General features: G+C 41.9%; 1 protein-coding gene across 1 annotated transcript in view; it reads left to right on the forward strand.

Annotated features, from left to right (window-relative positions):
• The window catches only part of csmd3a (CUB and Sushi multiple domains 3a), a 323290-nt gene that overhangs the window by 35620 nt on the left and 262447 nt on the right, over nt 1-25223 (forward strand). Inside the window, exon 3 of the mRNA XM_062985995.1 lies at nt 5786-5898. Coding sequence (XP_062842065.1) covers nt 5786-5898 — 113 coding nt within the window. The remainder of the gene's footprint in view (nt 1-5785; nt 5899-25223) is intronic.

Here is a 25223-nt window from a genome sequence, read left to right on the forward strand (position 1 = left end):
TCATTTTTAATTAAAATCATTTGATCGAGCACCAGCATCTCGAACACGAGCACAGACGACGATGCGTCCTCTCACTCACCAATCACTGTTGCCTAATTACTTGACCGAAAGCGATTTGACTTTTAACAGATGAGCTGGAAATTGCTGGACTCATATTTGCCGATATATCAGCGCGCGTGCACATAACGTCCATCCCTCAAACATCTCATTTACCGCGCAAGATAAAGAGAGAGAACCGCGCGTGATGTGGGAAATCTCATTTTGTTCTCTTTTTGCTGCCAGCGATGATAATGACGTCCACCAATTTCAATACGTCTTCCTGCTCCGTGCCTAATAAGAGCGAGCAGGAAATGGCTTAGCGATTTCTCGCCATCCCAGGAACGACTCTGGGCTGAGATGACAAATCTAATTGTCTGTGCTAAAAAAGTTCACAGAGCTTCGTAACGCTCATCTGGAGAGGCACTGGCCTGTGTCAAGTCTCTCGTGAGCGGGACTCTTTAATAGAAGATACCTAATAGAAAACACAACACAATAGACTCTCTGATAAATGAATGCACAGTCCGATCTGTCAGTGTTGTGCACGCAGAGCCTCTCGGACGATCTTATTTATTAACCTGTCAGAGCCAATCATGCTAATTAGATAACAATCTCGGGTCAGATCTCCGCATGTGTTGAATTAATTGGCTTCGTCCTATGTGGCCGGCCTGTCTTCGTTCTTTTATTGCAGTCTCGTAAAGCAAGTGGAGCAGTGGCATGAAAAAAATTATAATAAAATTTTACATTTGTGCCATTTAGGAGACGATTTTATCCAAAGCAACTTACAATTATCACTGAATACAGTTCAAGCACTTGAGGTTTAAGGACCTCGTTTAGGGGCCCAACAACAGCAACTTGGTGATGGCGGGGCTTGAACCGGCAACCTCATGATTACTAGTAGCATTTAAATGTCTAAATCCAGCAGCAGCAACGTTTGTCAGATCATTTCTCTCGAAATGATCCATGCCACCACAAAAATGAACCCATTATGATCCTGCCAATACACACTCAGTATCTGTTCACGCCACATTGGCATTTTTATTATAGTAGTGTGGAATTTGGAACACAGCCACCGCGAACGCCGTCATAACCTTGAATTATTGGCTGATACGATTCAAACTTAGTTTGTTCCCCTCCATCTTTTTTTGCCGGGTAGATTCTCCAGACTTTAATCTTGTCAGCGAGTAACGAAGCAGAGTCGGTTGAATTCCTGCAGTGTTTCTACACATTATTGAGTCTCGCGGTGCAATCAGCCCGGACTGGCGGCTCGCAGACACAATTCTGTCTAATTGCGTCTGTGGGGTAGCGCGTTATTAGTCTGCGACGGCGACTTCTGCGATCTGACTGAAGGATCAGCACGAGTGGTGGATGAATACTTGGAGTATAATGTTGTAAACTATAGAAAGAGCCTGATGGATTTACGTATGGGGGCGTGGTCGTCCTTAGCCAGCAAGGAAAACATATAAACACACACACACACGTATATATACACCAACCAGGCATAACATTATGAATAATACTGATTATCCCTTTATCACGGCACCTGTTAGTTATATATTAGGCAGCAAGTGAACATTTTGTCCTCAAAGTTGATGTTAGAAGCAGGAAAGGCGTGGCAGGGCGAGCGTGAGGATTTGAGTGAGTTTGACAAGGGCCGTATTGTGATGGCTAGACGACTCAGAGCATCTCCAAAACTGCAGCTCTTGTGGCGTGTTCCCGATCTGCAGTGGTCAGTATCAGTAGTGCAGTGGTCAGTATTAAAAATGGTCCAAGAAAGGAACAGTGGTAAACCGGCGACAGGGTCATGGGCGGACATGGGGAGTGAAGGCTGGCCCGTGTGGTCCGATCCAACAGCGATCCAACAGACGAGCTACTGCAGCTCAAAGTGCTGAAGAAGTTCATGCTGGTTCTTATAGAAAAGTGTCAGAATACACAGAGCAGCACAGTTACTGGGCTGTTTTGGCAGCAAAAGGGGGACCAACACAATATTAGGAAGGTGGTCATAATGTTATGCCTAATCGGTGTATATATCTAGCTAAAAGTACACTCTATTTATATACTCTCTCTCTCTCTCTCTCTCTCTCTCTCTCTCTCTCTCTCTAGATAGATAGATAGATAGATAGATAGATAGATAGATAGATAGATAGATAGATAGATAGATAGATAGATAGATAGATAGATAGATATACACATGCTTATAAACTATTTGGCAAAAGTATTTGGACACCTGACCATGAGCTTGTTGGACATCTCATTAAAAAAAAAATGCTATTTAGAGTGACCTTGATGTGAGTTTTTTCAGCCTTCCACATGACTTTGAAGTATGTCTGTGAGAATTTGTGCCCATTCATTCAACAAAGGACAGCGTTTGTATGGCTGGGCACTGATGTTGATCTTCCGATTCATTCCAGAGCTGTTGAGTGGGGCTGAAGAAAGGGCCTTCCCTAAACTGTTGCTGCAAAGTTATAAGCATATTAGGAAGCATATAATTTCCTTTATATAATTGATTTATTACACCTGTTAGCAAGTGTTGTGGCTGAATCACATGAATTTATGAATTAGAAGGGGTGTCCAAATACTTTTGTCTATATAGTGTATTATAGAAAGTGTTTAGTTTTAGTTAATTCAGTGTTCTTAAATATGAATCAGCAGGTTGTCATTAATAGTTTTAAATAAATAAATACAACCACATCATTATTGAGTTTTTTCACCACATTACTAGCCCTAAATTGCCCTTGTCCCAACTTTTTTTGGAATGTGTTGCAGGCCTGAAATGCAGGAATGGATGTTTATTAATAAATGAAATGAAGTTGAGCAGATAAAACATGAAATATCTCAGGTTCATCCTGTCTGACATCAAATAAAAGTCAAAGTAAATGTGAGGAACATTGCATTTGCATTTTATTTGCATTTTCCATACTGTCCCAACTTTTTTTGATTTGGGGTAGTAGAAGAAAAACAGATCTTAATAGTGGATTCAGGCTTTTTTGTAAGCAGTGTGTTTGCAGCCAGAAGGCTCACCAGCTACAATACACAATACGCACATTCACCGCCACCAGCCAATGTCATTTTTCTCGTTCATCATACAGCGTGATATTTCTCGTCTGACCAGCCGCCCCGATGGCACCTGATGATCGACGTGGCCTTCAGCGCCACTCTCTGTAGCAGTCGGACATTTGCAACGAAATGACAGAAACAGTGACGAAGGAAACGGTCATTTTCCCCCCGGGGTTATTTATTTATTTATGTATTTATTTAACTAACAGCAGTTTCTCCCCCGATGTTTTTTATTTATTTATTTCTGAAATTTTTTTGTTCTGAACTAACAGCAGCCATTTTATTTGAAACTCTTCATCAGGACGTAATTAAGCAGGAAGGATCGCAGCACTGCAGCGAGGCATTAATTCAGCTCTTCAGCCGAGTCCTGAGGAACACGGTGTTACTCTGTTAGCGTAACACAAATCCGCCTCGCCTTCTCACTCGGGTGCAGCAGCAGCAGTCTGTTGAATTTCTCCGACGGAGGCTGAATCTAATTTGACTGAATTCCTCTCAGCTTAATCCGAACTATCACTCGTACCCTGCGGCGTCCTGCCGCGCTTCGTCTGCAGAAAAGGATTCAATTTCAGATGCTACTACAGAGGGAAAATGTTTTTAATAGGTTTGGAATGTAGTGCAGGACCGAGACCAGAGATTCAAATTCAGCCCTGTATTATTTTACATGCATTTTTATATTATATAACTTTTAATAAGTTCTGGAACTGTTTTATTTATTTATTTTATTTATTTATTTATTTATTTATTTATGACTAAATAACAGGTACACAAAAAGTTTATTTTGGGTTTTTATTAAAGTACACTAATGACCAAAAGTGTTTGGACACCTGACAATGAGCTTGCTGGACGTCCCATTTAGTGACCTCTGTGTGATCTTTTTAGCTAGAACAACATCCACTCTTCTGACAAGGCTTCTCACAAGATTATCCATTATATATCTATAATATATAATAATATCCATAAATCCATAATATATACACCGATACAGCCGTAACATTAAAACCACCTCTTTGTTTCTACACTCACTGTCCATTTTATCAGCTCCACTTACCATATAGAAGCACTTTGTAGTTCTACAATTACTGACTGTAGTCCATCTGTTTCTCTGCATGCTTTGTTAGCCCGCTTTCACTCTGTTCTTCAATGGTCAGGACCCCCACAGGACCACCACAGAGCAGGTATTATTTAGGTGGTGGATCATTCTCAGCACTGCAGTGACACTGACATTGTGGCGGTGTGTTAGTGTGTGTTGTGCTGGAATGAGTGGATCAGACACAGCAGCGCTGCTGGAGTTTTTAAACACCTCACTGTCACTGCTGGACTGAGAATAGTCCAGCAACCAAAAATATATCCAGCCAACAGCGCCCCGTGGGCAGCGTCCTGTGACCACTGATGAAGGTCCAGAAGATGACCGACTCAAACAGCAGCAATAGATGAGCGATCGTCTCTGACTTTTCATCTACAAGGTGGGTCAACTAGGTAGGAGTGTCTAATAGAGTGGACAGTGAGTGGACACGGTATTTAAAAACTCCAGCAGCGCTGCTGTGTCTGATCCACTCATACCAGCACAACACACACTAACACACCACCACCATGTCAGTGTCACTGCAGTGCTGAGAATCATCCACCACCTAAATAATACCTGCTCTGTGGTGGTCCTGTGGGGGTCCTGACCATTGAAGAACAGGGTGAAAGCAGGTTAAAAAAGTATGTAGAGAAACAGATGGACTACAGTCAGTAATTGTAGAACTACAAAGTGCTTCTATATGGTAAGTGGAGCTGATAAAATGGACAGTGAGTGTAGAAACAAAGAGGTGGTTTTAATGTTATGGCTGATCAGTGTATGTATTAATTGTCTTTAATTTACCCGATCATTAGCTAAGTGGCTCGGTGGGTAGCACTGTTGCCTCACAGCAAGAAGGTTCTGGGTTCGATTCCCAGGTGGAGCGGTTTGGGTACTGTGCAGAGTTTGCATGTTCTCCCCGTGTCTGCGTGGGTTTCCTCCGGGTGCTCCGGTTTCCTCACTCAGTCCACAGACGTGCAAGTGAGGTTAATTGGAGATACAAAATTGCTCTGTGTGTTTGTCTGTGATGGACTGGTGACCTGTACAGGGTGGTTCCTGAATTTCGCCCAGTGAATCGCACCCTAAGCGACCCTGACCAGGATAAAGCACTGGTAAAGCGATGAATGAATAAATAAATAAATAAATAAATAAATAAATAACGCCCCCTCCAACACGTGTGCTAATTTGTTTGATAATTTGTTTGTTTATTAATTCTTCCGCCTCGTTTATCCCAGATTTTCTTTCATGTCGTGTGTGTGTGTATGTGTGTGTGTGTGAGGGATTCTGCTGTATTTATTTGTACACACTGATATTCAGCTCGCAGCGTTTAGCGAATCTGAAATTCTATGCAGTCGCGCTCGACACGTCGCTCACGTTCTTATTACACCAGACGTTTGATCCCTTTTGAAGCTCAAACGGAGCTTCAGAGACTCGACCGGACACGGGCCCAGAGCGAATCTGCATGTGAAATTGAGAATTGAGTCCTCACACGGTGCACTGTGATGTGCAGAGTACAAGAGTCAGGCATGATGGGAATGAATGAGGGAACATCACGCCGAGTGTTTCAGCATGGCAGGATGCTAACCGCAGTGGGTCTGACTCTGAAATCTCTTTTATTGTGATTTTTTTTAGGTTAACGGGGTTCCAGGTGCCTGCTCCGGTCACCAGTACTGGCTCGGTTTTTTCCTTGAGACTCACCAGTGACTTCGCCGTCAGCGCCCATGGATTTAAGATCTATTATGAAGGTGAGGAGCTCTGATTGTGTGCTTTTAAAATGACTGAAATCACTTGACAATTTGTGGCCAAAGTATATGGATGCCTGTTATTGCTTTGTATTGGTTTTGTAGAAAATCGATCTCACTCATGCCACTAATAACCGGTTTACACCAGGTCACTGGATTCTTTGCTCAGAATGACGGTCATTTTAATGGGATTTGTGAGGAAAGTTGATTTTGCACTGACAACCTTTAACCTTTAGTGCAAATCAGATTCATAGAAAAAACCAGGACATGTTGTGCAAAGTTAAAATTTGTTAAAAACTGATGGAATCCTGGAAGCAAGGCCACAATCACAACATATGTATTATTATTCATATTGTTATATTATTTATTTATTATAGTGTTATATTATTTATTTATTATATTATTTATTATATTATTTTATTATTTATTTATTATAGTATTATATTATTAATTTATTATATTATTATATTCTTTATTTATTATAGTGTTATATTATTTATTTTTATATTATAATATTCTTTATTTAGGGCGGCACGGTGGCTTAGTGGGTAGCACTGTCGCCTCACAACAAGAAGGTCCTGGGTTCAATCCCCAGGTGGGGCGGTCCGGGTCCTTTCTGTGCGGAGTTTGCATGTTCTTCCCGTGTCCGCGTGGGTTTCCTCCGGGTACTCCGGTTTCCTCCCACAGTCCAAAAAACATGCCACCAGGTTAATTGGAAACACTGAATTGTCCTATAGATACCTAGCCGCTAGATGCACTAGTGCATTGTAGTGCCGGTCCCAAGCCCGGATAAATTAGGGAGGGTTGTGTCAGGAAGGGCATCCGGCGTAAAAATTGTGCCAAATCAATGAGCGATCATGAGGATGACTCACTGTGGCGACCCCTGAAAAAAAGGGAAAAGCCGAAAGAAGAAGAAGAAGAAGAATATTCTTTATTTATTATAATGTTATATTATTCATTTATTATATTATTAAATTATTTATTATATTATTAAATTATTTTTTATTATATTATTTTTTATTATAATGTTATATTATTTATTTATTATATTATTTATTTTATTATATTACTTATTTATGTATTTATTATTATTATTATTATTATTATTATTATTATTATTATTATTATTATTCAGTATTCAGATACTCAAAATGCCCCCCTCCCCCAATATACTGATGTAAACATTATTGATACACATAATCCACTCACTAGCTTTGTGTAATGTTAGGATTTGCTATTGTTCCCATCAGTTGTTCATGACAGGAGTGTTTTAGATCTAATCCCCCTCTCCAATGTACAATTCATGGCTACGGCCTCGCCTTGAAGCGCTTATGATTGTTTTTGAGTGCTGACTACAAATTATTTAATAGTATTGTAGTGACACGTGTGTACAAGCTGACTGCATCTTTTCACCTGCACGAGGCGAGTTCATATGTGGATCAGCTTTGTGTACGGAGAGCCACACCCTGATCTTCATTATCCCTCGTCTGTGCAGTGCCATCGATCAGCCAGCAGAGGTCGTAATTGCATCAGTTATGAGGTCCTGAACGGCACCCCCTGAACAACAGCCAATCGTTGTTCGTGTAGGTGCCCAGCCTGCTGGTAGCAGAGCTGAGATTCAAAACGACAAGTATTTAAATGTATTTAAATGTATAGAGCTTGCTGTATGTGTATCTCAGAGTGTAAAAGTCGGGGCTTGAATTGGATAAAATAATCCTGAGAGATTAACAGAAATGCAGCTGTAACCAGAACTGCATAAAAAAAAAGAAAACCCCCCTTTTTCTCCTCTGTATGTTCCGTTACTGAACAGGACAATCGATCAAAAGAAAATTCACCTGAGCGACTTCTCTCAAATGTCAGAGTGTGAATGTCAGTCTCCATCTCTGCTCAGACTGTTTTCTGTGAAATTGAGGACTTTAAATGGCAAGTCCTGACAAGACTGCTGTCGTTTAAAGGCGTTTTATTCGGTTGCATCACTTGTTTGGGTTGATTTCATTTGCCGGAGAAGGAAAAGTTGTCGTGAATTGACTGAACATGTCTAGACGGTGCAGACAGTTCAAAAAAATAAGATTGCTTGGTTTTGTTATTATTTTAAATCTGAGCAATAAATGAAAACCAGACATGAGGGGGTCGCTCGCCGGCTCGGGCGTGGTGAGCCTGCTGGGATTCTGACACATCTCACCAAACAAATGTACTCACTGTGAGGTAAAATATCACTGCTGCTGTGTTCCAGAGAGGAGTTCGACTAGTAGGAAGTAGTGCTGGTGAATAAAGCCAAAATGTAATTACGGTAAACGATATGGCTAAAAGTATTTGGACGCTTGACCTTGGACGATCCATTTAAAAAGAAATGCTGTTAAACAGAGTGACTTCTGTGTGATCTTTTCAGCTATAACAGCCACTCTTCTGAGAAGGCTTCTGATACTTTGAAGCCTAGTGGTTAAGGTACTGGACTAGTAATCAGAAGATCACTGGTTCAAGTCCAACCACTGACAGGTTGCCACTGTTGGGCCCTTGAGCAAGGTCCTTACCCCTTAGTTGCTTAGACAGTCGCTTTGGATAAAGGCGTCTGCTAAATGCCCAAAATATAAATGAAGTAAGTCTATGGGCATTCGTGCCCATTTAGTCAAAAGCTGACAGCATTTGTATGGCACTGACGTTGGTCAAGAAAGCCTCAGTTGATGTTCCGGTTCATTCCACAGCTGTTCAGTGGGGGTGAGGTCAGGAAATAAAATGAAATAGTTCACTGGCATGTGTTAATTTCATACATATACTGTTACACCCCCCCCCGCCCACCCAAAACCCGCTATAATCCCTACAGCTCCCACCTCACCCCATCAGGGCAGTCCGAGCACTCGATTACTCACGTTACGTCCACTAAAATAAAGGCTGATCCTTGTTGGGTAGGATTGCTTGTTTCTGCAGGTCTTTCTATGTAAGAACCCTCATCCAACACACACACACACACACACACACACACAGACTCTCTCTGTCTTTCTGCCTCTCTTTCTCCACCTGCCACCCCCCTGACCCGACCACAGGACGCCTTCCCATCTGCTCCATCATTTACTCTCTGAATAATTCAGCCTCGCCTCCCTCGGCACGCACTTTTCAGCTTAATGTTCTCCACAATTTTATAGGCTTTGGAATATTAATCCAGCAAGTTATTACACACCAGAGGGCACCGGATGCCACCGCGTTTCCGTTACGGTTCTCCGTCGCAGATTGGGAGGTGCAAACGAAGGATTGTCGTGTTAAATGGGCGCTATTAACTTCTTGATTGGGAGAGATGTTCATTAAAGGCTCCAGGTGTGAGGACAGGTGTGATGGGAATGTGCTCCGGTGTGAAGTGTCTGTGAAAGGTGCTGAAAGGCTTTAAAAATCCTTTTCAAATCCCTTAAAAGCGCTTAAGCTAATTGAATATTCATATTCTGTTCAACCTGTTCGCTGGAATCAAACATTTCCGCCTGAACTGAGGCCCTGGGTGAGTAATATGACAATTTACGGTGTCAGAAAGTATTTACACCCTTTATTTTTTTGACACTTTACTGCATTTTTAATGGATATAATTGTCAATTTACCCTCCAGTCTACACTCGATTACCCATAATGATGGAATAAAAACATCCAAATCAGAATTAAAATCAGATTTATTCACCAGGTATGTTTGCACACACAAGGAATGTGTTTTCGGCTGTTGGTAGCTCTCTACGATATAAAGATAAATTAAAATGAAATTACAGTATAATACAGTGGCTGGGGCATAATACTTTAATACTAGGGCAGTTGTAGCCTAGCGGTTACTGGACTAGTAATCGAAACGTCGCTAATTTTACAAAAATATTTAGACTCCAAATTGTGGTTTGGTGCATCCTGTTGGTTTTAATGATCCATGCAGTGTATCCAAAACTCAATCAAGAGTCCATCTGTTGGGATGTGAATTGACTGGACATGGTTTGGAAAGGCGTCCACCCGGGGTTATACAGGTCCAAAATTTACACCGCATTTTCAAAGAACCAAACCATAAAGTTTAGGGCAGTGTCTGTGGAGTTCAGTGATCAAATTTGGTAAAAATACAATCTGAATGAGTGTTGGAGTCTTTTACATTGGAGTGTTGTTGTATATACAGCTGTTGAGTGAGCTAAACTCAGAACGTAGATCATCAAACTCATAAATCATCATTTGCAAAAAGACTGTGGTTGTATGTTTGCAGGTTGAAGGTCATTGACCGTGACTGATGCCACTTTACAGTCTAGTTGGTTAACGGCACGTAAATAAATAACATTTATTAAAGACCTTTATTTTTGATTCTGTCTTAAGCTTTTCATAGCTGAAATTAATGGTGAGGCTGCCATTTAGGATCTGTTTGTATTACATTTACATTTTCATTTACATTTTAAAGACAAATGTGCAAAAATGCAAAAACTTGGTGTCATTAAACCTGGACCACTGAGCAATTAAAAAAAAAGTAATATGAACTGATGACTCAAATGAACCGGAACTTCAACGTCAGTGCCCAGCCACCCAAATACTGTCATCTTTTGACAAAATAGGCACAAATTCCCTCAGACATGCCTCAGAAGCCTTCTCAGACGAGCGGCTGTTGTTATAGCTGAAAGGTCACATAGAGGTCAGTCTATTCAATACTGTTTGTTTTAATGCGACGTCCAACAAGCTCATGGTCAGGTGTGCAAATACTTCCAGTCGTATAGTGTATGCGTATATGCATATATACAGTATATATATATTTGATATGAATTACATCCTGAAGCTTGACTGTGCTTGGTCTCCGTACTCCATCACTCAGCCCTGGGTGTGTGGGTGTGTGTCTATTATGTGTGAGCAAGAGAAGGAGAGGAAGAGCGATGGAGACCGCGAGGCAGGCAGGCCGAGTACGGCGGGGAAGAAATCTCATTTTAGCCCCTGTCAGTCCTTCATCACCCAAACAAGCGAAACCATGTTTGACAGTCACCGCATTTGTGTTGATTAATGTGTCTATCGCCGCCCGCCACAAATCAGCCGCCCTCGTCTGGCTTCGTCAAAAGTAGGATACAGGAACGTAACCTTTTTACGAGGGGGCAGGTCTGCCCACGCTGCTCACACCAAGGGTGACGAAGGTTTTTTAAACTCTCTATTGTTTTATTAATAAAATGCTGAATCTTTAACATAAGCAGTACATTCACAATCCATTACAGGTTTAAATCTGTGCTTAAATTTCCAGGACTGAAGAGCCAAAACATTATGACCAGCATTTCCTAACATGCTGTGTCACAAGGTATCCGTAGCCGTCGCTGTCCCATGGCATTGATCCTGTCCTGGCCACCCAACACCCTGTCTGTGGTTCATGGGTTCATGTTCACGTGTCTGCTGCAGGCACTGCCAATTATGCCCGCTAGATGGCGCCCAGCCGACCGGTGGCAACACCAAGTTTCAAGTAGCGGAATATCCCACTGCACCCGTCATACCAACTTTTTAATGCCATCAGCAGAAAATGTTGTTGGTTAAAATCACATGAAAATCTTCTTACCCTTAAAGCTTCTTTGAGCGTCCAAAAATGTTCCTGGTTCTCAGTCTTTCAGACACGACCAATTACTACTCCTCCTACTACTACACCCTCACCGCTTATAACCAAAAATATAAAAGTGTGGAAACTTTTTGAAGATCCCTCATATATTAGATCAGTGGTTCTGGTCCACCGGATGCCCTTTCTTACCCAACCTTTCTATTTCTATCTGGGCTTGGGACTGGCACTGAGAGTGCACTGACAAGTGAACCTCCCAATGACTAGGCTGTTTCAACCACCATCCACAATCCCCACAGTAGCCAATCATGTCCATCTAGATCACTATTAGGGGTGGCACACTGGGTAGCACTGTCGCCTCACAGCAGAAAGGTCCTGGGTTCGATTCCCAGGTGGAGCAGTCTGGGTCCTTTCTGTGTAGAATTTGCAAGTTCTCCCCATGTCTGTGTGGGGTTCCTGCCGGTTCTCTGGTTTCCTCTTACAGTCCCAAGACGTGCAATTGATGAATCTTGTGTAAGCAGTAACTACCTGTCCTGTCATGAACGTAACCAAAGTGTAAAACATGACAGTAAAATCCTAATAAATAAATAAATAAATAAGATGACTATTCCTGTTTTCTGGAAATGTCTTAATGAGCTGCCAAAATAAATGTTCATCTTCTTACCTGTCACAGAATTCATGCTTCCTCGTTGGTCTACAGCTCATTTCTTTGGTGCTTCTGAGTAATGAAAATATAGACAAGAAGTAAGAAAAATAAAAATAAAAAAATACTATGCAATCACACAGTCACACTGCCAAACTCCCATTAACTTCAAATGCTGCAAAATTCATTAGACATGCAGAAGAATAAATAGCTCTCCCCTTGAGGAAAGCCTGTGCCAATCACCTCGGTTCCCCACCCAACGCAGCACTGTTTTTCCTCAGCCATGAGACGGAATGAAAAACTAATGAACTGAAACGTCAATGCGGAGTCCTGGTGTGTCAGTCCTGTCGGCGCTGTGTGACGGACACGTGCTTTATCATGAAGCTACAGAGGGAAACAGTTTAGCGGTACGTGGACACGTTACTGTCATGAGCTTGTTGGACATCCCAGTTTAAGAGCATAGAGTCGCCCCAAAGTTTTGCAGCTATAACAGCCTTCAGTCTCCCACAAGGGCTTTCCGTATCCAATCAGAACAATGAAAACAGCGGGATATTCCACTAGCACACCAGTGCTGAGATTCTGAACACCATGGTTCAAGTCTCGGCTCCGCTACCGGGTGGCTGGGCGTCATCTAGCAGGCACAACTGGCAGTTCCTGCAGCAGACAAAATTGGCCACCGAGTCTGCTGGGTGGTAAAAGGCTGGACTAAGTGGGTGGGGTCTTCAAACCCTGTGTAAGGACTCTGGATAGCAGCCCAAGGCACCTGTACAGAAGTGGATGAGCGTCATGTGCGAATCCACCAAAGCACAGGCAAAAAAAAGGAGTCTGCACACACGTCGAAGGGGGAGTGAGCAAGCAAATATACCCTTCTTGAATGCATTTGGGATCCCCAGCAGTGGAAAACACAATGGCCACGCTAAAATAGAGAGAAAAAGGGAGAAAATGTGTAAATAAATAGAAAATAACTCTGAATATTGAACTGCTTCCATTCAGGCTTCTTAGAACCTTGGTGCTATTCAGAGAACCGGCCCACGTTTGCACCAGTTTTTACATGTCATCAACAGAGGGCGCTGCACAACGCACAACATTACAACTTGACACGCCCACTGACCTCGTCATGGTTCATGATGAAATACATTTACATTTTTAGCATTTAGCAGAGGCTTTTATCCAAAGTGACTTACAGTTATGACTGAATACAGTTTGAGCTATTGAGGGTTAAGGACCTCGCTCAGGGGCCCAACAGCGGTGGTGGTGAGGCTTGAAACGGCATTATTACTAGTCTAGTATCTTAACCATTAAGCTACCACTGCCCCAAATTTACATTTACATTTACAGCATATAGCAGACACTTTTATCCAAAGTGACTTACAGTACTGTCTAAGCAATTGAGGGTAAAGGACCTTGATTATGGGCCTTGAACCGGCAACCTTCTGATTACTAGTCCAGTACCATAAATAGAAAAATAGAAAAACCTGCTATTCTCTGGCTACAGCTGGGAACCAAAGTTTCTGGTTCGGAACCTATTTATTTATAAATGCAATGAACTATTCAATATTAGATGCACAAACTGGATGGAACACATTCTATGTGGGTCGAAAAGAGCTATTTGTGTACATTTAGGCCTGATTTGGTTCGCAGTTCAGTTTCCGGACATCAAAAACATTTATGAAGCAACAAAAGCAGCAAAAAATAATAAACCGCAAGCGTGCCCACTTTTGCCAGCGACTCAACTTGAAGTATGATAAAAATGTTTCCTTTTTTTAATACCATCAGTACTGCTGTTAAAATTCATCGTCTTGCTCTGACAGAGAGGGGATTGGTACTTATTTGGACAGAGTCCAGTCGTTTATGTGATGTGATTGTCCAGCCTGAACACAAACAATCGGGACGGTGGTGTAATCTCAGCCCTGAAGGGTCGCTTTATCGTTATGTGAAGGTCGAGGATGGCGTGACTCTGTAACTGGTGCTGCAGGGTCGGGACTCGTGAGAGAAATCTGTCTGCTGTGGACGCTGATGAGCTCTTTTACAAGACGGGTCATGATGGTCGTAACGGTCATAATGTTTTGACTCATGAGGCATGGAGTCCACGCGGCGTCTGAAGGTGCCCTGTGGGATCTGGTATCAGGACGTTATCAGCAGATCAGAGCTCCTGTACACTTGGAGTCATCCTGCAGTCCTGCAGTGCATCCTGGTCATGTACCCCCCACAGGCGAATGGCATCAGAAATTCGCATGATTCAGGAGAAATTAGGATTTGATTCTTTTACTGTTTAAACATCTAGTTTACAATTGCATAATGGGTGATTTGACTGAGCTGCGACACTCCCCACATCACCAGTATGAAAATCGTCTGCAGTGTGAGACACAGTGTCCCTTAATGGTGTGTGACATTACATTTACATTTGTAACATGTTGCAGACACTTTTTATAAAAAAAAAAGAGGGTTAAGAGCCTTGCTCAGGGGTCCAACAGTGGCCACTTGGCAATGGTAGGGCCTGAACCGGCAACCTTCTGAAGAATAAAGAATGCTTTTATTTGTCATAAATAAATAGACACGTGTACAGTACAAACTATTTTAATTCGGGTATCCCAGCTTGTGTTTGGAAGCTGGGGTCAGAGCGCAGGGTCAGCCACTGTATGGCCCCTTTGGAGCAGACGGGGTTAAGGGCCTTGCTCAAGGGCCCAACAGTGGCTGCATGACAGAGCCTGGATTTGATCCGACAATCTTCCGACTGATAGCGCAAACCTCCACCCACTAGGCTACCACTTTACCTAATCAAGGTGATCAAGCCACGGTGTGCCTTGTCTATTTTAATCCACTGGTTAACTAGTTTATTAATTAAGTCTTTTGTGTTCATGTATGATGTCTGTCTCATTAGATTTAGCAAATCATTATTAAACAGACCTCTGCGTAGTGAGATAATTAATAAGCATGAGTTCTCTGGGTGACTGGCTCTTCTGTCTCGGATCTGATGAGCCGCTAACCTTGGCAGCTCAGCGTGATCATTGTCCTCCAGCCACGAGCACTTCTTTTGCCATCTTGTTCATCTTTCAGGCGCTGTTTGGTCCGTCACTCAGTCTGTCTGTGGTGCTGATCCTGAACCCCAGGCACAGAAGCTCCGAATCCCATTTTCAGCTAGAAACTAGTTAATGTTAATGTTAGGTACAGCTTATGTGGACACCTGACCATGAGCTTGTCGGGCATCCCATCGCAAATCCATGGTGGTTTATCCAGTTACGCTAAGTTTTTGGAGTTTCTTTTTTTTTCTATTTATTGCTGCATTTTCTCCCGATTTAGTGTAGTCAATCTGTCTTCCGCTGCTGGAGATCCCTGATTGCATTCGAGGAGGGTATATTGCTGCTCACGCCTCCTCCGACACGTGCACAGTCCTAGCGGACCCCTTCCTTCGCACTCAGCACAGACGCCTCTATCTGCTAATCAGGGTCCTTGCACAGCGTTTGAAGACCCCACCCACATAGTCCGATCACCCCCCCTAGCAGACACGGTAGCCAATTAGTGTCTGCTGCAGGCCCTGCCAATTATGCCAGTTCAGAATCTCGGTGCTGGTGTGCTAGCGGAATATCTCGCTGCACCACCTGGGCACCTTTTTTGGAGTTTCTTTAAGCGTTTAAGTCAAAGATCATCTGTGACATCAGATACTGATGATGGACAACAAGTGCTGGCTTGTAATGGGCATTACAATCAATCCCATCGGTTTTCAGACCTCTGTGAAGCCCACTGGAGTTCCTTCACATCAAAGCATGTCTTTACGGACCTCACTTTATGCACAGGAGCACAGCTAAGGCTGGAAGAAAAATAGGGCCCTCCCCAAAATGTTGTCACAAAATCGGAAGCATATTGCTCTTAGTAATGAGTGTGGATTGCACACCTGAGCCTAATCATTAGGACGATCAGGCTAGTAACATACTTTTGGACATAAAGTATATTTATATTAACCACTATATTTTTAATTTTGAAATTGCATAAACCAAGTGAAAGGCTCTAGTGTCCCAAAATGTAATGGTAACATAGTAACATAATGATACCCCACCCAAAAAAAAGAGAGCGCTGCATCCTGCCATGCCATTCCACCTGTCGTTACACCTCCACACCCATAGGGGGTGGCCCTGCTCACAATCTACAGAGTCTCTCACACCAGGAAGTAATCAGGACTGTTTGTTATATAAAGGCCATGTTCTTAGAAACCCCTAAAGAAGGCCTACTCTTCCACAACAAGTCCTGAACCTTGTACACAGTGCTGCTTGATTATGGCTGTCATGTACGACCCCTCTCGGTTTATATATCTGCTTTGTACCTGTACCTGTGACCTGTATGAGTTACTGGACATTGATTACGACTTCTCTGTGCCTGTTTGACTCGGTGACGTGGATATGAATGACATATTTCATGCTGATGGAGCCACAACATTTCTCTCATATCTCTCATAGGTAAGAGCATGAGCTGGAATCCAAGTCACCCTGCATGATTTCTACCCCCCCTAACACACACACACACACACACACACACACACACACACACACACACACACACACACACACACAAGAAAAAGTTGGTGCTTGCAAAATTACCGAAAGTAAATCTCCATTTGTAGAAGGTAATGAACTATTTCTGACTGTGTTCACCATATTGATTCGGTGAGTTCAGTGTAGGTGTTTATCAATTCCAGAAGAATTAACCTGATTAAATTATAGGTTTTTTTGGAATCTCTTGGGGCTGATTAACTTCTTTTCAATTATATTTGCTTCTGTGCACCAGTGGTTTGGTTACAGTGTGGGAAACGTAGGTACATTTTTATTCCCGCATACAGAGTCGAGGTTACAAACGATGCTTCTTTCTTTCTTCTTTTCGGTTTTCTTCTTGTGTACCTTTAGAAAGATCCGATTACTACACACAGCTAGTGAGGAGTAAAGGCTGCAGGGTGGTAAATTGATTCAGAGCATTGTGAGAGAAACAACTCAAAATCTTCTGTACGAACCCAAAATCTTTGGCCAAAATGTCAGAATTGTGACAGGCTAATTGTAGCATCTTTTGACTGATGCTGTTGTTTAGAGACTCTCGGATCCTTCAGTAGCAGAGGTCTGAAAATCTAGCTCTCTCTCTACATAGACGATTAACGTCTTCCTACCCACGTCTTCCTACCCACGTCATCCTACCCACGTCATCCTACCCACGATAAACCTACGATTAACGTCATCCTCTTGGGTAGCCCTCCAGGATGGGCCCTGCTGAGTCTGGTTCCTCTCAAGGTTTCTTCCTGTAATTTTAAGGGAGTTTTTTTCTTGCCACCGTCACCCTCGGCTTGCTCAACAGGGGTTTTTGTATCTGTTGGTCCTGGATTTTGTAAAGTTGCTTTGAGACAATGTCTATTGTAAAAAGCGCTATATAAATAAATTTGACTTGACTTGACTCCTACACCCCTGAGAAGAGGGCGTGTCTAAATTCTTAGATTCATTAAAATGCTCCTACTGAGGCGCCTTAATTCTGAGTGATAATCTGACTGAATAATAAGGGAGCGTCTGACGCTTCCTCAGCGCTGAAGGCAATCCCAGCATTCGGTGTGGCATGACTTTTCTCAGAAAAAATGACAAATATGGTGGATGAATATAATGTGGAGCAACCAACAGAGTTCTTTTTGAATGTAAATAAATTCTCATTGATGTTTAATTTGTATGAAGGTATAATTATACGAGTGTCGTTTATTTGTACCTGTGTAACCGGTTTCGGTACATGGTGGGAGACGTGCCGTCTCAGCCCATCGGTTTGAATGACCTGAAGCTAACTGTGTTAGCTTAGTGAGCTAAATCTGCAGAGACATAATCGCCATAATCTCTGTCTAGTAGTGCGTCTAAATAATCTGCTTTATGAGTTCCATGTCTTATTAGAGTCCTCTCTACTGAGGCAGCTGATCAGGTAGGCAGCAAACTAGGTTTTCAGACTAGATACAGGACTTTGATTTGGCCTAAATCTAATCTGCTTCTCCGGATATCTCATTCCGGCTCCTTCCAGACCGTCTGGGATGGTACAATGAGCTGGTACAATGAGCTGGGAGCTGGGGCTTTGTTGTCTCATGTCGGGATTTTTTTTTTCATCCGACTTTTTCTACTTGAAGATTGTGCTCACCACGGTCTTTCTGATGCAGCCTTCTCAAATGAAATGTCTTAATACGACTTTATCTAATTAGTTTATTCTGTCTTGGTGTTTGATATAAGAGCTAAACAAGTGTGGAGATCTTTTTTTACAAACATTTAATGTGCTTGTTATCCAGCCACTGCCTTTATTCTATTTTATTTCTGCATTTTCTCCCATTTTCTCCCAATTTATCATAGTCAGTTAGTCTTCCACTGCTGCGGATCCCTGATTGCATTCGAGGTGGGTATATTGCTGCTCACGCCTCCTCCGACCCTAGCGGACCCCTTTGCATTCTGCACAGGCGCCTCTCTATCTGCTAATCAGGGTCCTTGCACAGCGTTTGAAGACCCCACCCACATATTCCGGTCATCCCACTCTGGCAGACACGGTGGCCAATAAGTGTCCGCTGCAGGCACTGCCAATTATGCCCGTTAGATGGCACCCAGCCGACTGGTGACAACGCCTAGGAGTTCAGAATCTTGGCGCTGGTGCAGATTGGGGAATTCTGATAGAGGAGTATTGTTTGTTTGTTTTTATAAAGCCATGTTGTCATATTTATGATATTCATGGATGGAAATCAGTGTTTTATGCTAGTTTTATTGTATTGTCTTATTAAGGAACTTGATGATTATGTCTGTATTATCTTGTGTAAGAGTTTCTTTTATTGTACTGAGCGTATGTAGACTTCGTCTTTCTCTATTGTACTTTGGGCATTCATTCAGGATGTGTTTTATGGTGATTGGTATCAGACATTCTTTACAAAGTCTGAGTTCTTCATCTGGCATGGCCTATTCTACATCTAGTGTATATAATTGATCTGTACATTTTCCATAATGTATTTTTGATCTAATCCTGACATTGGGGTGAATCTCATGTAGTTTACTTTTTGTTTGTGTGCTCCATTGAAGTTTCCATTTATTTTTAATGTCATCATTTATAAGGGGTTTGAGAGAGGGATAAAGTTGAGTATTTTGGGTTTGAGGCAACATTTCTTATTGATTAATTCTCACTGCATTAAGTTTGTTTGAGCCCAGCAGAGCATCAGTGCTGAATATGACATTCGACTTGCAATTGCGAATGAAGGACATTTAAAAAAAAATGGAAACTTCGTAAACCAGATCCACAACTTCACTGATGCCATCGTTCATCTTTGTCAGATGAATGGATTTAATCCCCCCAGGAGACAAAAATCCGCATCCAGAGTAATTCAGTTCATGTTCATGTAATAGTCCTCAAACATGTCACTCCAGCTGCTAGGGTCTGTTTTAAAGATACAGCAGCAGTGAATTAGACAAGCGTACTATCACTGGGATTTAGCAGCTGTGCTTTTGACCTGTCAGGTGTCTACATTTGGACATCATTGGCCATCTCTGGGAGGTGATGCTGGGGCCCTGGGGGTGTAACTGCATTGCCGGACCCACTGATGAAACGTGGAACTGAATAAATAACTGAATTTCAAATGTCAAATGCAAAAAATATAAAGTGGCTATTTTGACTGTTTTAATAGTGGGACATTATTAGAGCTTTTTAATAAAATTCTAACAAGCATTTCTGACACAAAAGCTAAAAAAAAAAGCCAAATGACATCGTGGTATCTGTTATATGGTCACTCCAGCCCCGTCACCCAGAACACCTTGTAGTGAGAATTTTAAATGACCTCAATGATAAAAAACCCTTTTAAACGTGTCCACATGTACTGAACTTGGGGTGCAAATGAACTCGAGTGTGGAGCAAAAGTACAAGTGTAAAAACGTCCTTACCCATTAACCCTCAGCTCGATGCTTTTGATTATATTCCCCCGGTGCCTCATATATAAAAAAAGCACTTTGGATAAAAGCATCCGCCAAATGAATAAATTGAAATCCCGAGTGGAAATGCCAACCAAAAGTTAATGCTGTCTGACATATTAATGTCCTCATTTTCACTCATCTATTTTATTATTTATCTGATGTGTTGTGAAGTACATTAAATAAAAGATCCGAAGAGATTTCCAATCCGACACGGTGACACTCGCACATCCACTCGAACCCGAACACCTCGGGTTCATCTCCAGTCGTCAGTTAACTTACAGACATGTTTTCTGAAAGTGTAAGGAAACCAGAGTACCGGGAGGAAACCCACAGGGACATGAAGCTGTGCGGCACCCACACTACCTGCTGTGCCGCTGTTTCTCCTTCTGGCAATTTGTGTCTAAAAGAAAGAAAACTGAATTCAGGAGAAGGCAGATGGTGAGGAAAGTTAATAAGCACGCTGCTGCATTTGTTAAACCTTCTCCATGGAGAAACGACTCCACTTCATTTACGTCTCCACCCTGTGTAACATGCAGGCCGTAATCTCTTCTGCTCTGGATTTATTCATGACACAGAAAACTTTATTTAAATTGATAAACTTCACCTCCAGTTTTTGTTAACTCAGAATAGACAAGCTGAGCTTTCATTAATAATTTATATCATGGCCTGTAAAATAATTCTTGTTTTTGATTCACGAGTCAGAGCAAGTTAGTTTGCCCATCAGAGACACATTATTTAACAAAAATACAAAACAGGGACGAGGAACAAGGTAAATACGCTCAATAATACACACCGAACACAAGGAGGAGCTACTAATGCTAACTAATACATGAAAGCATTCAGAATCAAACCATAAACTAGAACAAACGAGAAATGCTAAATCATGAGCTAAAGCTAAGCTGAGTGCTAACATGAACATAATGGGAGGACACCAATGGGAACACAAAGACAAGTTAAGGACAGAACTTTGACCAATATAAGACTAAGACTAGGGTTAAACTGCAACAAGTAATATGGATATCTAGATCAGGCTATGACGAGACACATGGACTAAGACTTATTGTAACAAAGAACATAGACCTCAAGGTCAGGCTAGAACAAGGAACATGGCTCTATCCAAAACTACTTAATGCCAAAACTCAATACCCTCAAAACTCAAACCTCCAAAGCTCTAGCTCCAAACTCCCAAAACGTAAGCTCTTAAAACTCAAACTTTCAAAACTTAGGCTCCCCAAACTCCTAAAACTCAAACTCCCAAAACTCAGGCCCCCAAAGTTCAAACCCCCAAAACTCAAAACTCCTAAAACTCAAAAGTCTCAAAACTCAAGCTTCCAAAACTAACTCCCAAAACTCAGGCCCCCAAAGTTCATACCCCCAAAACTCAAAACTCCTAAAACTTAAAAGTCTCAAAATCAAACTTCTAAAACTCAAGCTCTCAAAACTAATGCCCAAAACTTAAGCTCCCAAAACTCAACCTCCCAATACCCTTTCTTGAACTTGACACTTGAACCAAACAGCCCTCAAACTAAACAGGGAAACATGGGTAACTTATACACATGATAATTACATACCAAGGAACTGGTGATCATCTTGGAGATGAGGGCAAATCAAGAGGCGGGGGCGAAGATGAAAGAGGTATAAAGCATAAACAAAAAACAGACACCCGGACGAGGTTGGAGCTGCACTCACCGATTTATTTATTTACTCGTTGATTTTTTTTTACCCCTGAAAACAAAGTAAAATTGTTTCAAAACTCCAGCATCAGGAAATCAAACCTTAATAAATGAATTATATTAATCTACAGTCTTTATTATTATGAACTATCTGTGATTGATGTAGCCTGACTGATGTACCCAGGCTGAATCCTGCCCACCGGCCACCCGCTGAATACTCTGGTGTCCTGCAGCTGAACTGTACAGAAGGTTCTGAGGTCATGATTTAGCAGCACATTGTCCATCTTATCTTGTTCTCAGCTGTCAGGTTCCAGTGCTGCTCCTTTCACTGAAAACGTCTCGTTTCTTTGTGAAAATTACAAAATGGCTTTTAGGAAAATTGGGTCGCTCTTTATCTCCAATCTCCCGCCTATACACTGTCAGTCTGACCTGAGCTTTGATGTGTGTTTTCTTAAAAACCTCGGTATGAGCGGGATCTAGAGAAAAAACCAGACCAAAGATCATCAGTCAGGTCTGTGTAGATGCCTGGCTGGATGATAGCACCACTGTCATTCGAGTCCCAAATGTAGGGAAAAGAATGGATAAACTCGATTATTATCAGGGTGCTTCAGAACCCCAAAACTCGAACCCTTAAAACATAAGCTCCCAAAACTCAAACCCCCAAAACTCAAACCCCTAAAACTCCAGCTCTCAAAACTTAAAACTCCCAAAACTCAAACCTCTCAAAACTTCCAAAACTCAAACTCCCAAAACTCAAACCCCCAAAACTCAAACCCCCAAAACTCAAACTCCCAAAACTCAAACTCCCAAAAGTCAAAACTCCAGCTCACAAAACTTAAAACTTCCAAAACTCAAAACTCCCAAAACTCAAACCCTCAAAACTCAAACCCCCAAAACGTAAACCCCCAAAAATTAAACTCCCAAAACTGAAGCTCCCAAAAACTGGTCCCAAAATTAAAACCTCCAAAAATCCAAAACTCAAGCTTCAAAAATTCAAACCCCCAAAACTCAAACCTCCCAAAACTTAAGCCCAAAGCTCAAGCTTCTAAAACTCGAACCCCCAAAACTTGAACCCTCAAAACTCCCAAAACTCAAACCTTTGAAACTCAAACCCCAAAACTCAAACCCCCAAAACTCAAGTCCCCAAAACCCAAGCTCCCAAAAACTCAAAACGTCAAAACTTGAACCCTCAAAACTCAAACCCTCAAACCCCCAAAACTGAAGCTTCCAAAACTCACACCCCCAAAACTTAAAACTCAAGCCTCCAAAACTCAAACCTTTATTACACCTGTTAGCAATTGCGGTAGCTGAATCACGTGAATTAAAAAACTAGAAGCGGGGTGTCCCAATATTATGTCCATATATTGTATGTAGGCACCTCAGCATTGCATATTTCGGGCAGAAATCTGTTGTCCCTAATTTCTAAGTGCTGACAGTACAAAGCAATAATAGATTTATCTTATTACTTATACAAAATAACACTCAAATTACAACAAAAAAAATGACTCTGTCAGTGATGCTTTAGGCTTCATTGAATGGAGGAGAGGAAAAGAAACGTCTCAGGTAACTACATTTACCAGAATGGATAAATCCACCAGCGAGGTGCCTGGATCGAGCTGATTATGTATGTACCTCAGCTAGATCTGTATTTGTCACTGTTTAGCCGGCGTCACATTAGCGGCCTTCTAGGCAATGATGAATCCAAAACTTGTAGCCCAGGTACACAATCTATAATCCACTTGGCCCAGACACCTGGACTAATGGATCTGTCCATCTCTGTGTTTACAACTATTAGCTCAGGTGACGTGAACATAAATAAGAGAACTGTTGCTAGCCTAGCATTCAGAAAGCACAAATGAAAAACAAGTGGCTAGCTTAAAATTATGCTGTTGGGACTTGAACAGATACGGTAACTCATCTAATATTGAGCCAAATGCTCTTCTGTACTTGTGTACCCTACAGCTAAAATGCTAAACAAGCAACATTCACTAATGTAACATGGTCAGTAACGTCTGAGCTAGAGGTTAGTCCACTACAGGAATGGTCTTTGTTTTCGTCCTCATCTTCTAAAATATTACCAGCCAATAACATCGTCATCATCATCATCCTCATCATTTTATTGCCTCTTTATCCTGGACAGAGTCGTGCTGGGTCCAGTTTCGCCAACATCACTTGATGCAACGCAGTAACACAGTCCAGACAGAATGTCAATCCATCCTAGGGTCCCGTCCAAGCCCTTCATTGGCTACAGACATAGACAGTCATATCTGTATGTAGACGTCTGACCGACTGATGGCACCAATGGGGATTCTAACCCTGGGTCTCAGTAGTAGTGAAAACGCAGGTTATCACTGCACTGCCCAAGTGGCAGCATGGATTTTCTGAAAAGAAAACAAAGGTTTTTATTTTTCAGCATTAATTTACTGCTGGCCAAAAGTATGTAGACACCAGAGTCTCAAATTCTTGGGCATTTCATTCCAGATCCATGGGTATTAATATAGATTTGCCCACACTTGTGACAGTAACAACCACTCACGATCGTTGGGATTAATTAAAACATCAATTTCAGGCCAGGCTTTCTCATCCAGCATCAGCACCAATCCTTTTACATGCTCTTTGTGGCTGAATAGGAACAAATTCCCACATTCTTTTTTTGTTGAAAGCCTTTCTGAGAGAGTACAGGCTGTTAGTGCTGCAAAAAGGTGAGAAGAGGCATCAAACTCTTAACAGCGATGGTTTTTAAATGGGATGTATAACAGCCTCATGGTTGGGTGTGAACATACTTTTCTCTGTATAGTCTATGCATCTTTAGAATAAAGATTAACGATGAAATCGTCACCCAAAGGAGCTTAGAATTAAATGAGAATTGAATTTCACACTTTCTCACCAGCTGTAACCTGTAACAATTGTAAAAACTAAATTTTTAAGCTTGTCTGTGAGAATTTGTGCCTTAAGAAAGCATTTGTGAATGGTTAACAAGATCTGACTTTGCAAATGATGTTCTAATTCATCCCAAAAGTGTTTGGTAAGGTCAAGAAGTTGAGGTCAGGGCTCTGTGCAGACCGTTGGAATTCCTCCACACCAAACTCACAGTCATGCTGGAATATAAAGAGCCTTATTTGATTGTGTTCAATTGTTAGCAATGAGCAAATTATTGGGACGGATGTCCATATACTTTTGGCCATATTATGTGTGACGGTGAATATTAAATCTGGCAGTTGGCAGTTGTAGCCTAGTGGTTAAGACATTGGCAGTGGTAGTGTTTGAACCAGCAACCTTCTGAACTAGTACAGAACTAGTAATCAAAAAGTCGCTGGTGCAAGCCCCACATCTCTCAGCTTGCCACTGTTGGGCCCTTGAGCAAGGCCTCCAAAGTCACTTTGGATAAAGTCGTCTGCTAAATACTTAAAATGTAAATGAATCTAACACAGAATTACTGTTCACATCGTCTTTGTGTAACGTTGTGTGGATGGAAGAGCATAATTCTTAGGCTGCAGGTGGTGAAAAGCTTTATTGGGGTTTTTTTTTTACGGATATCACTGTCAAAAC

Source organism: Trichomycterus rosablanca, chromosome 23 (assembly GCF_030014385.1).
Source record: "Trichomycterus rosablanca isolate fTriRos1 chromosome 23, fTriRos1.hap1, whole genome shotgun sequence".
Taxonomy (NCBI): domain Eukaryota; kingdom Metazoa; phylum Chordata; class Actinopteri; order Siluriformes; family Trichomycteridae; genus Trichomycterus; species Trichomycterus rosablanca.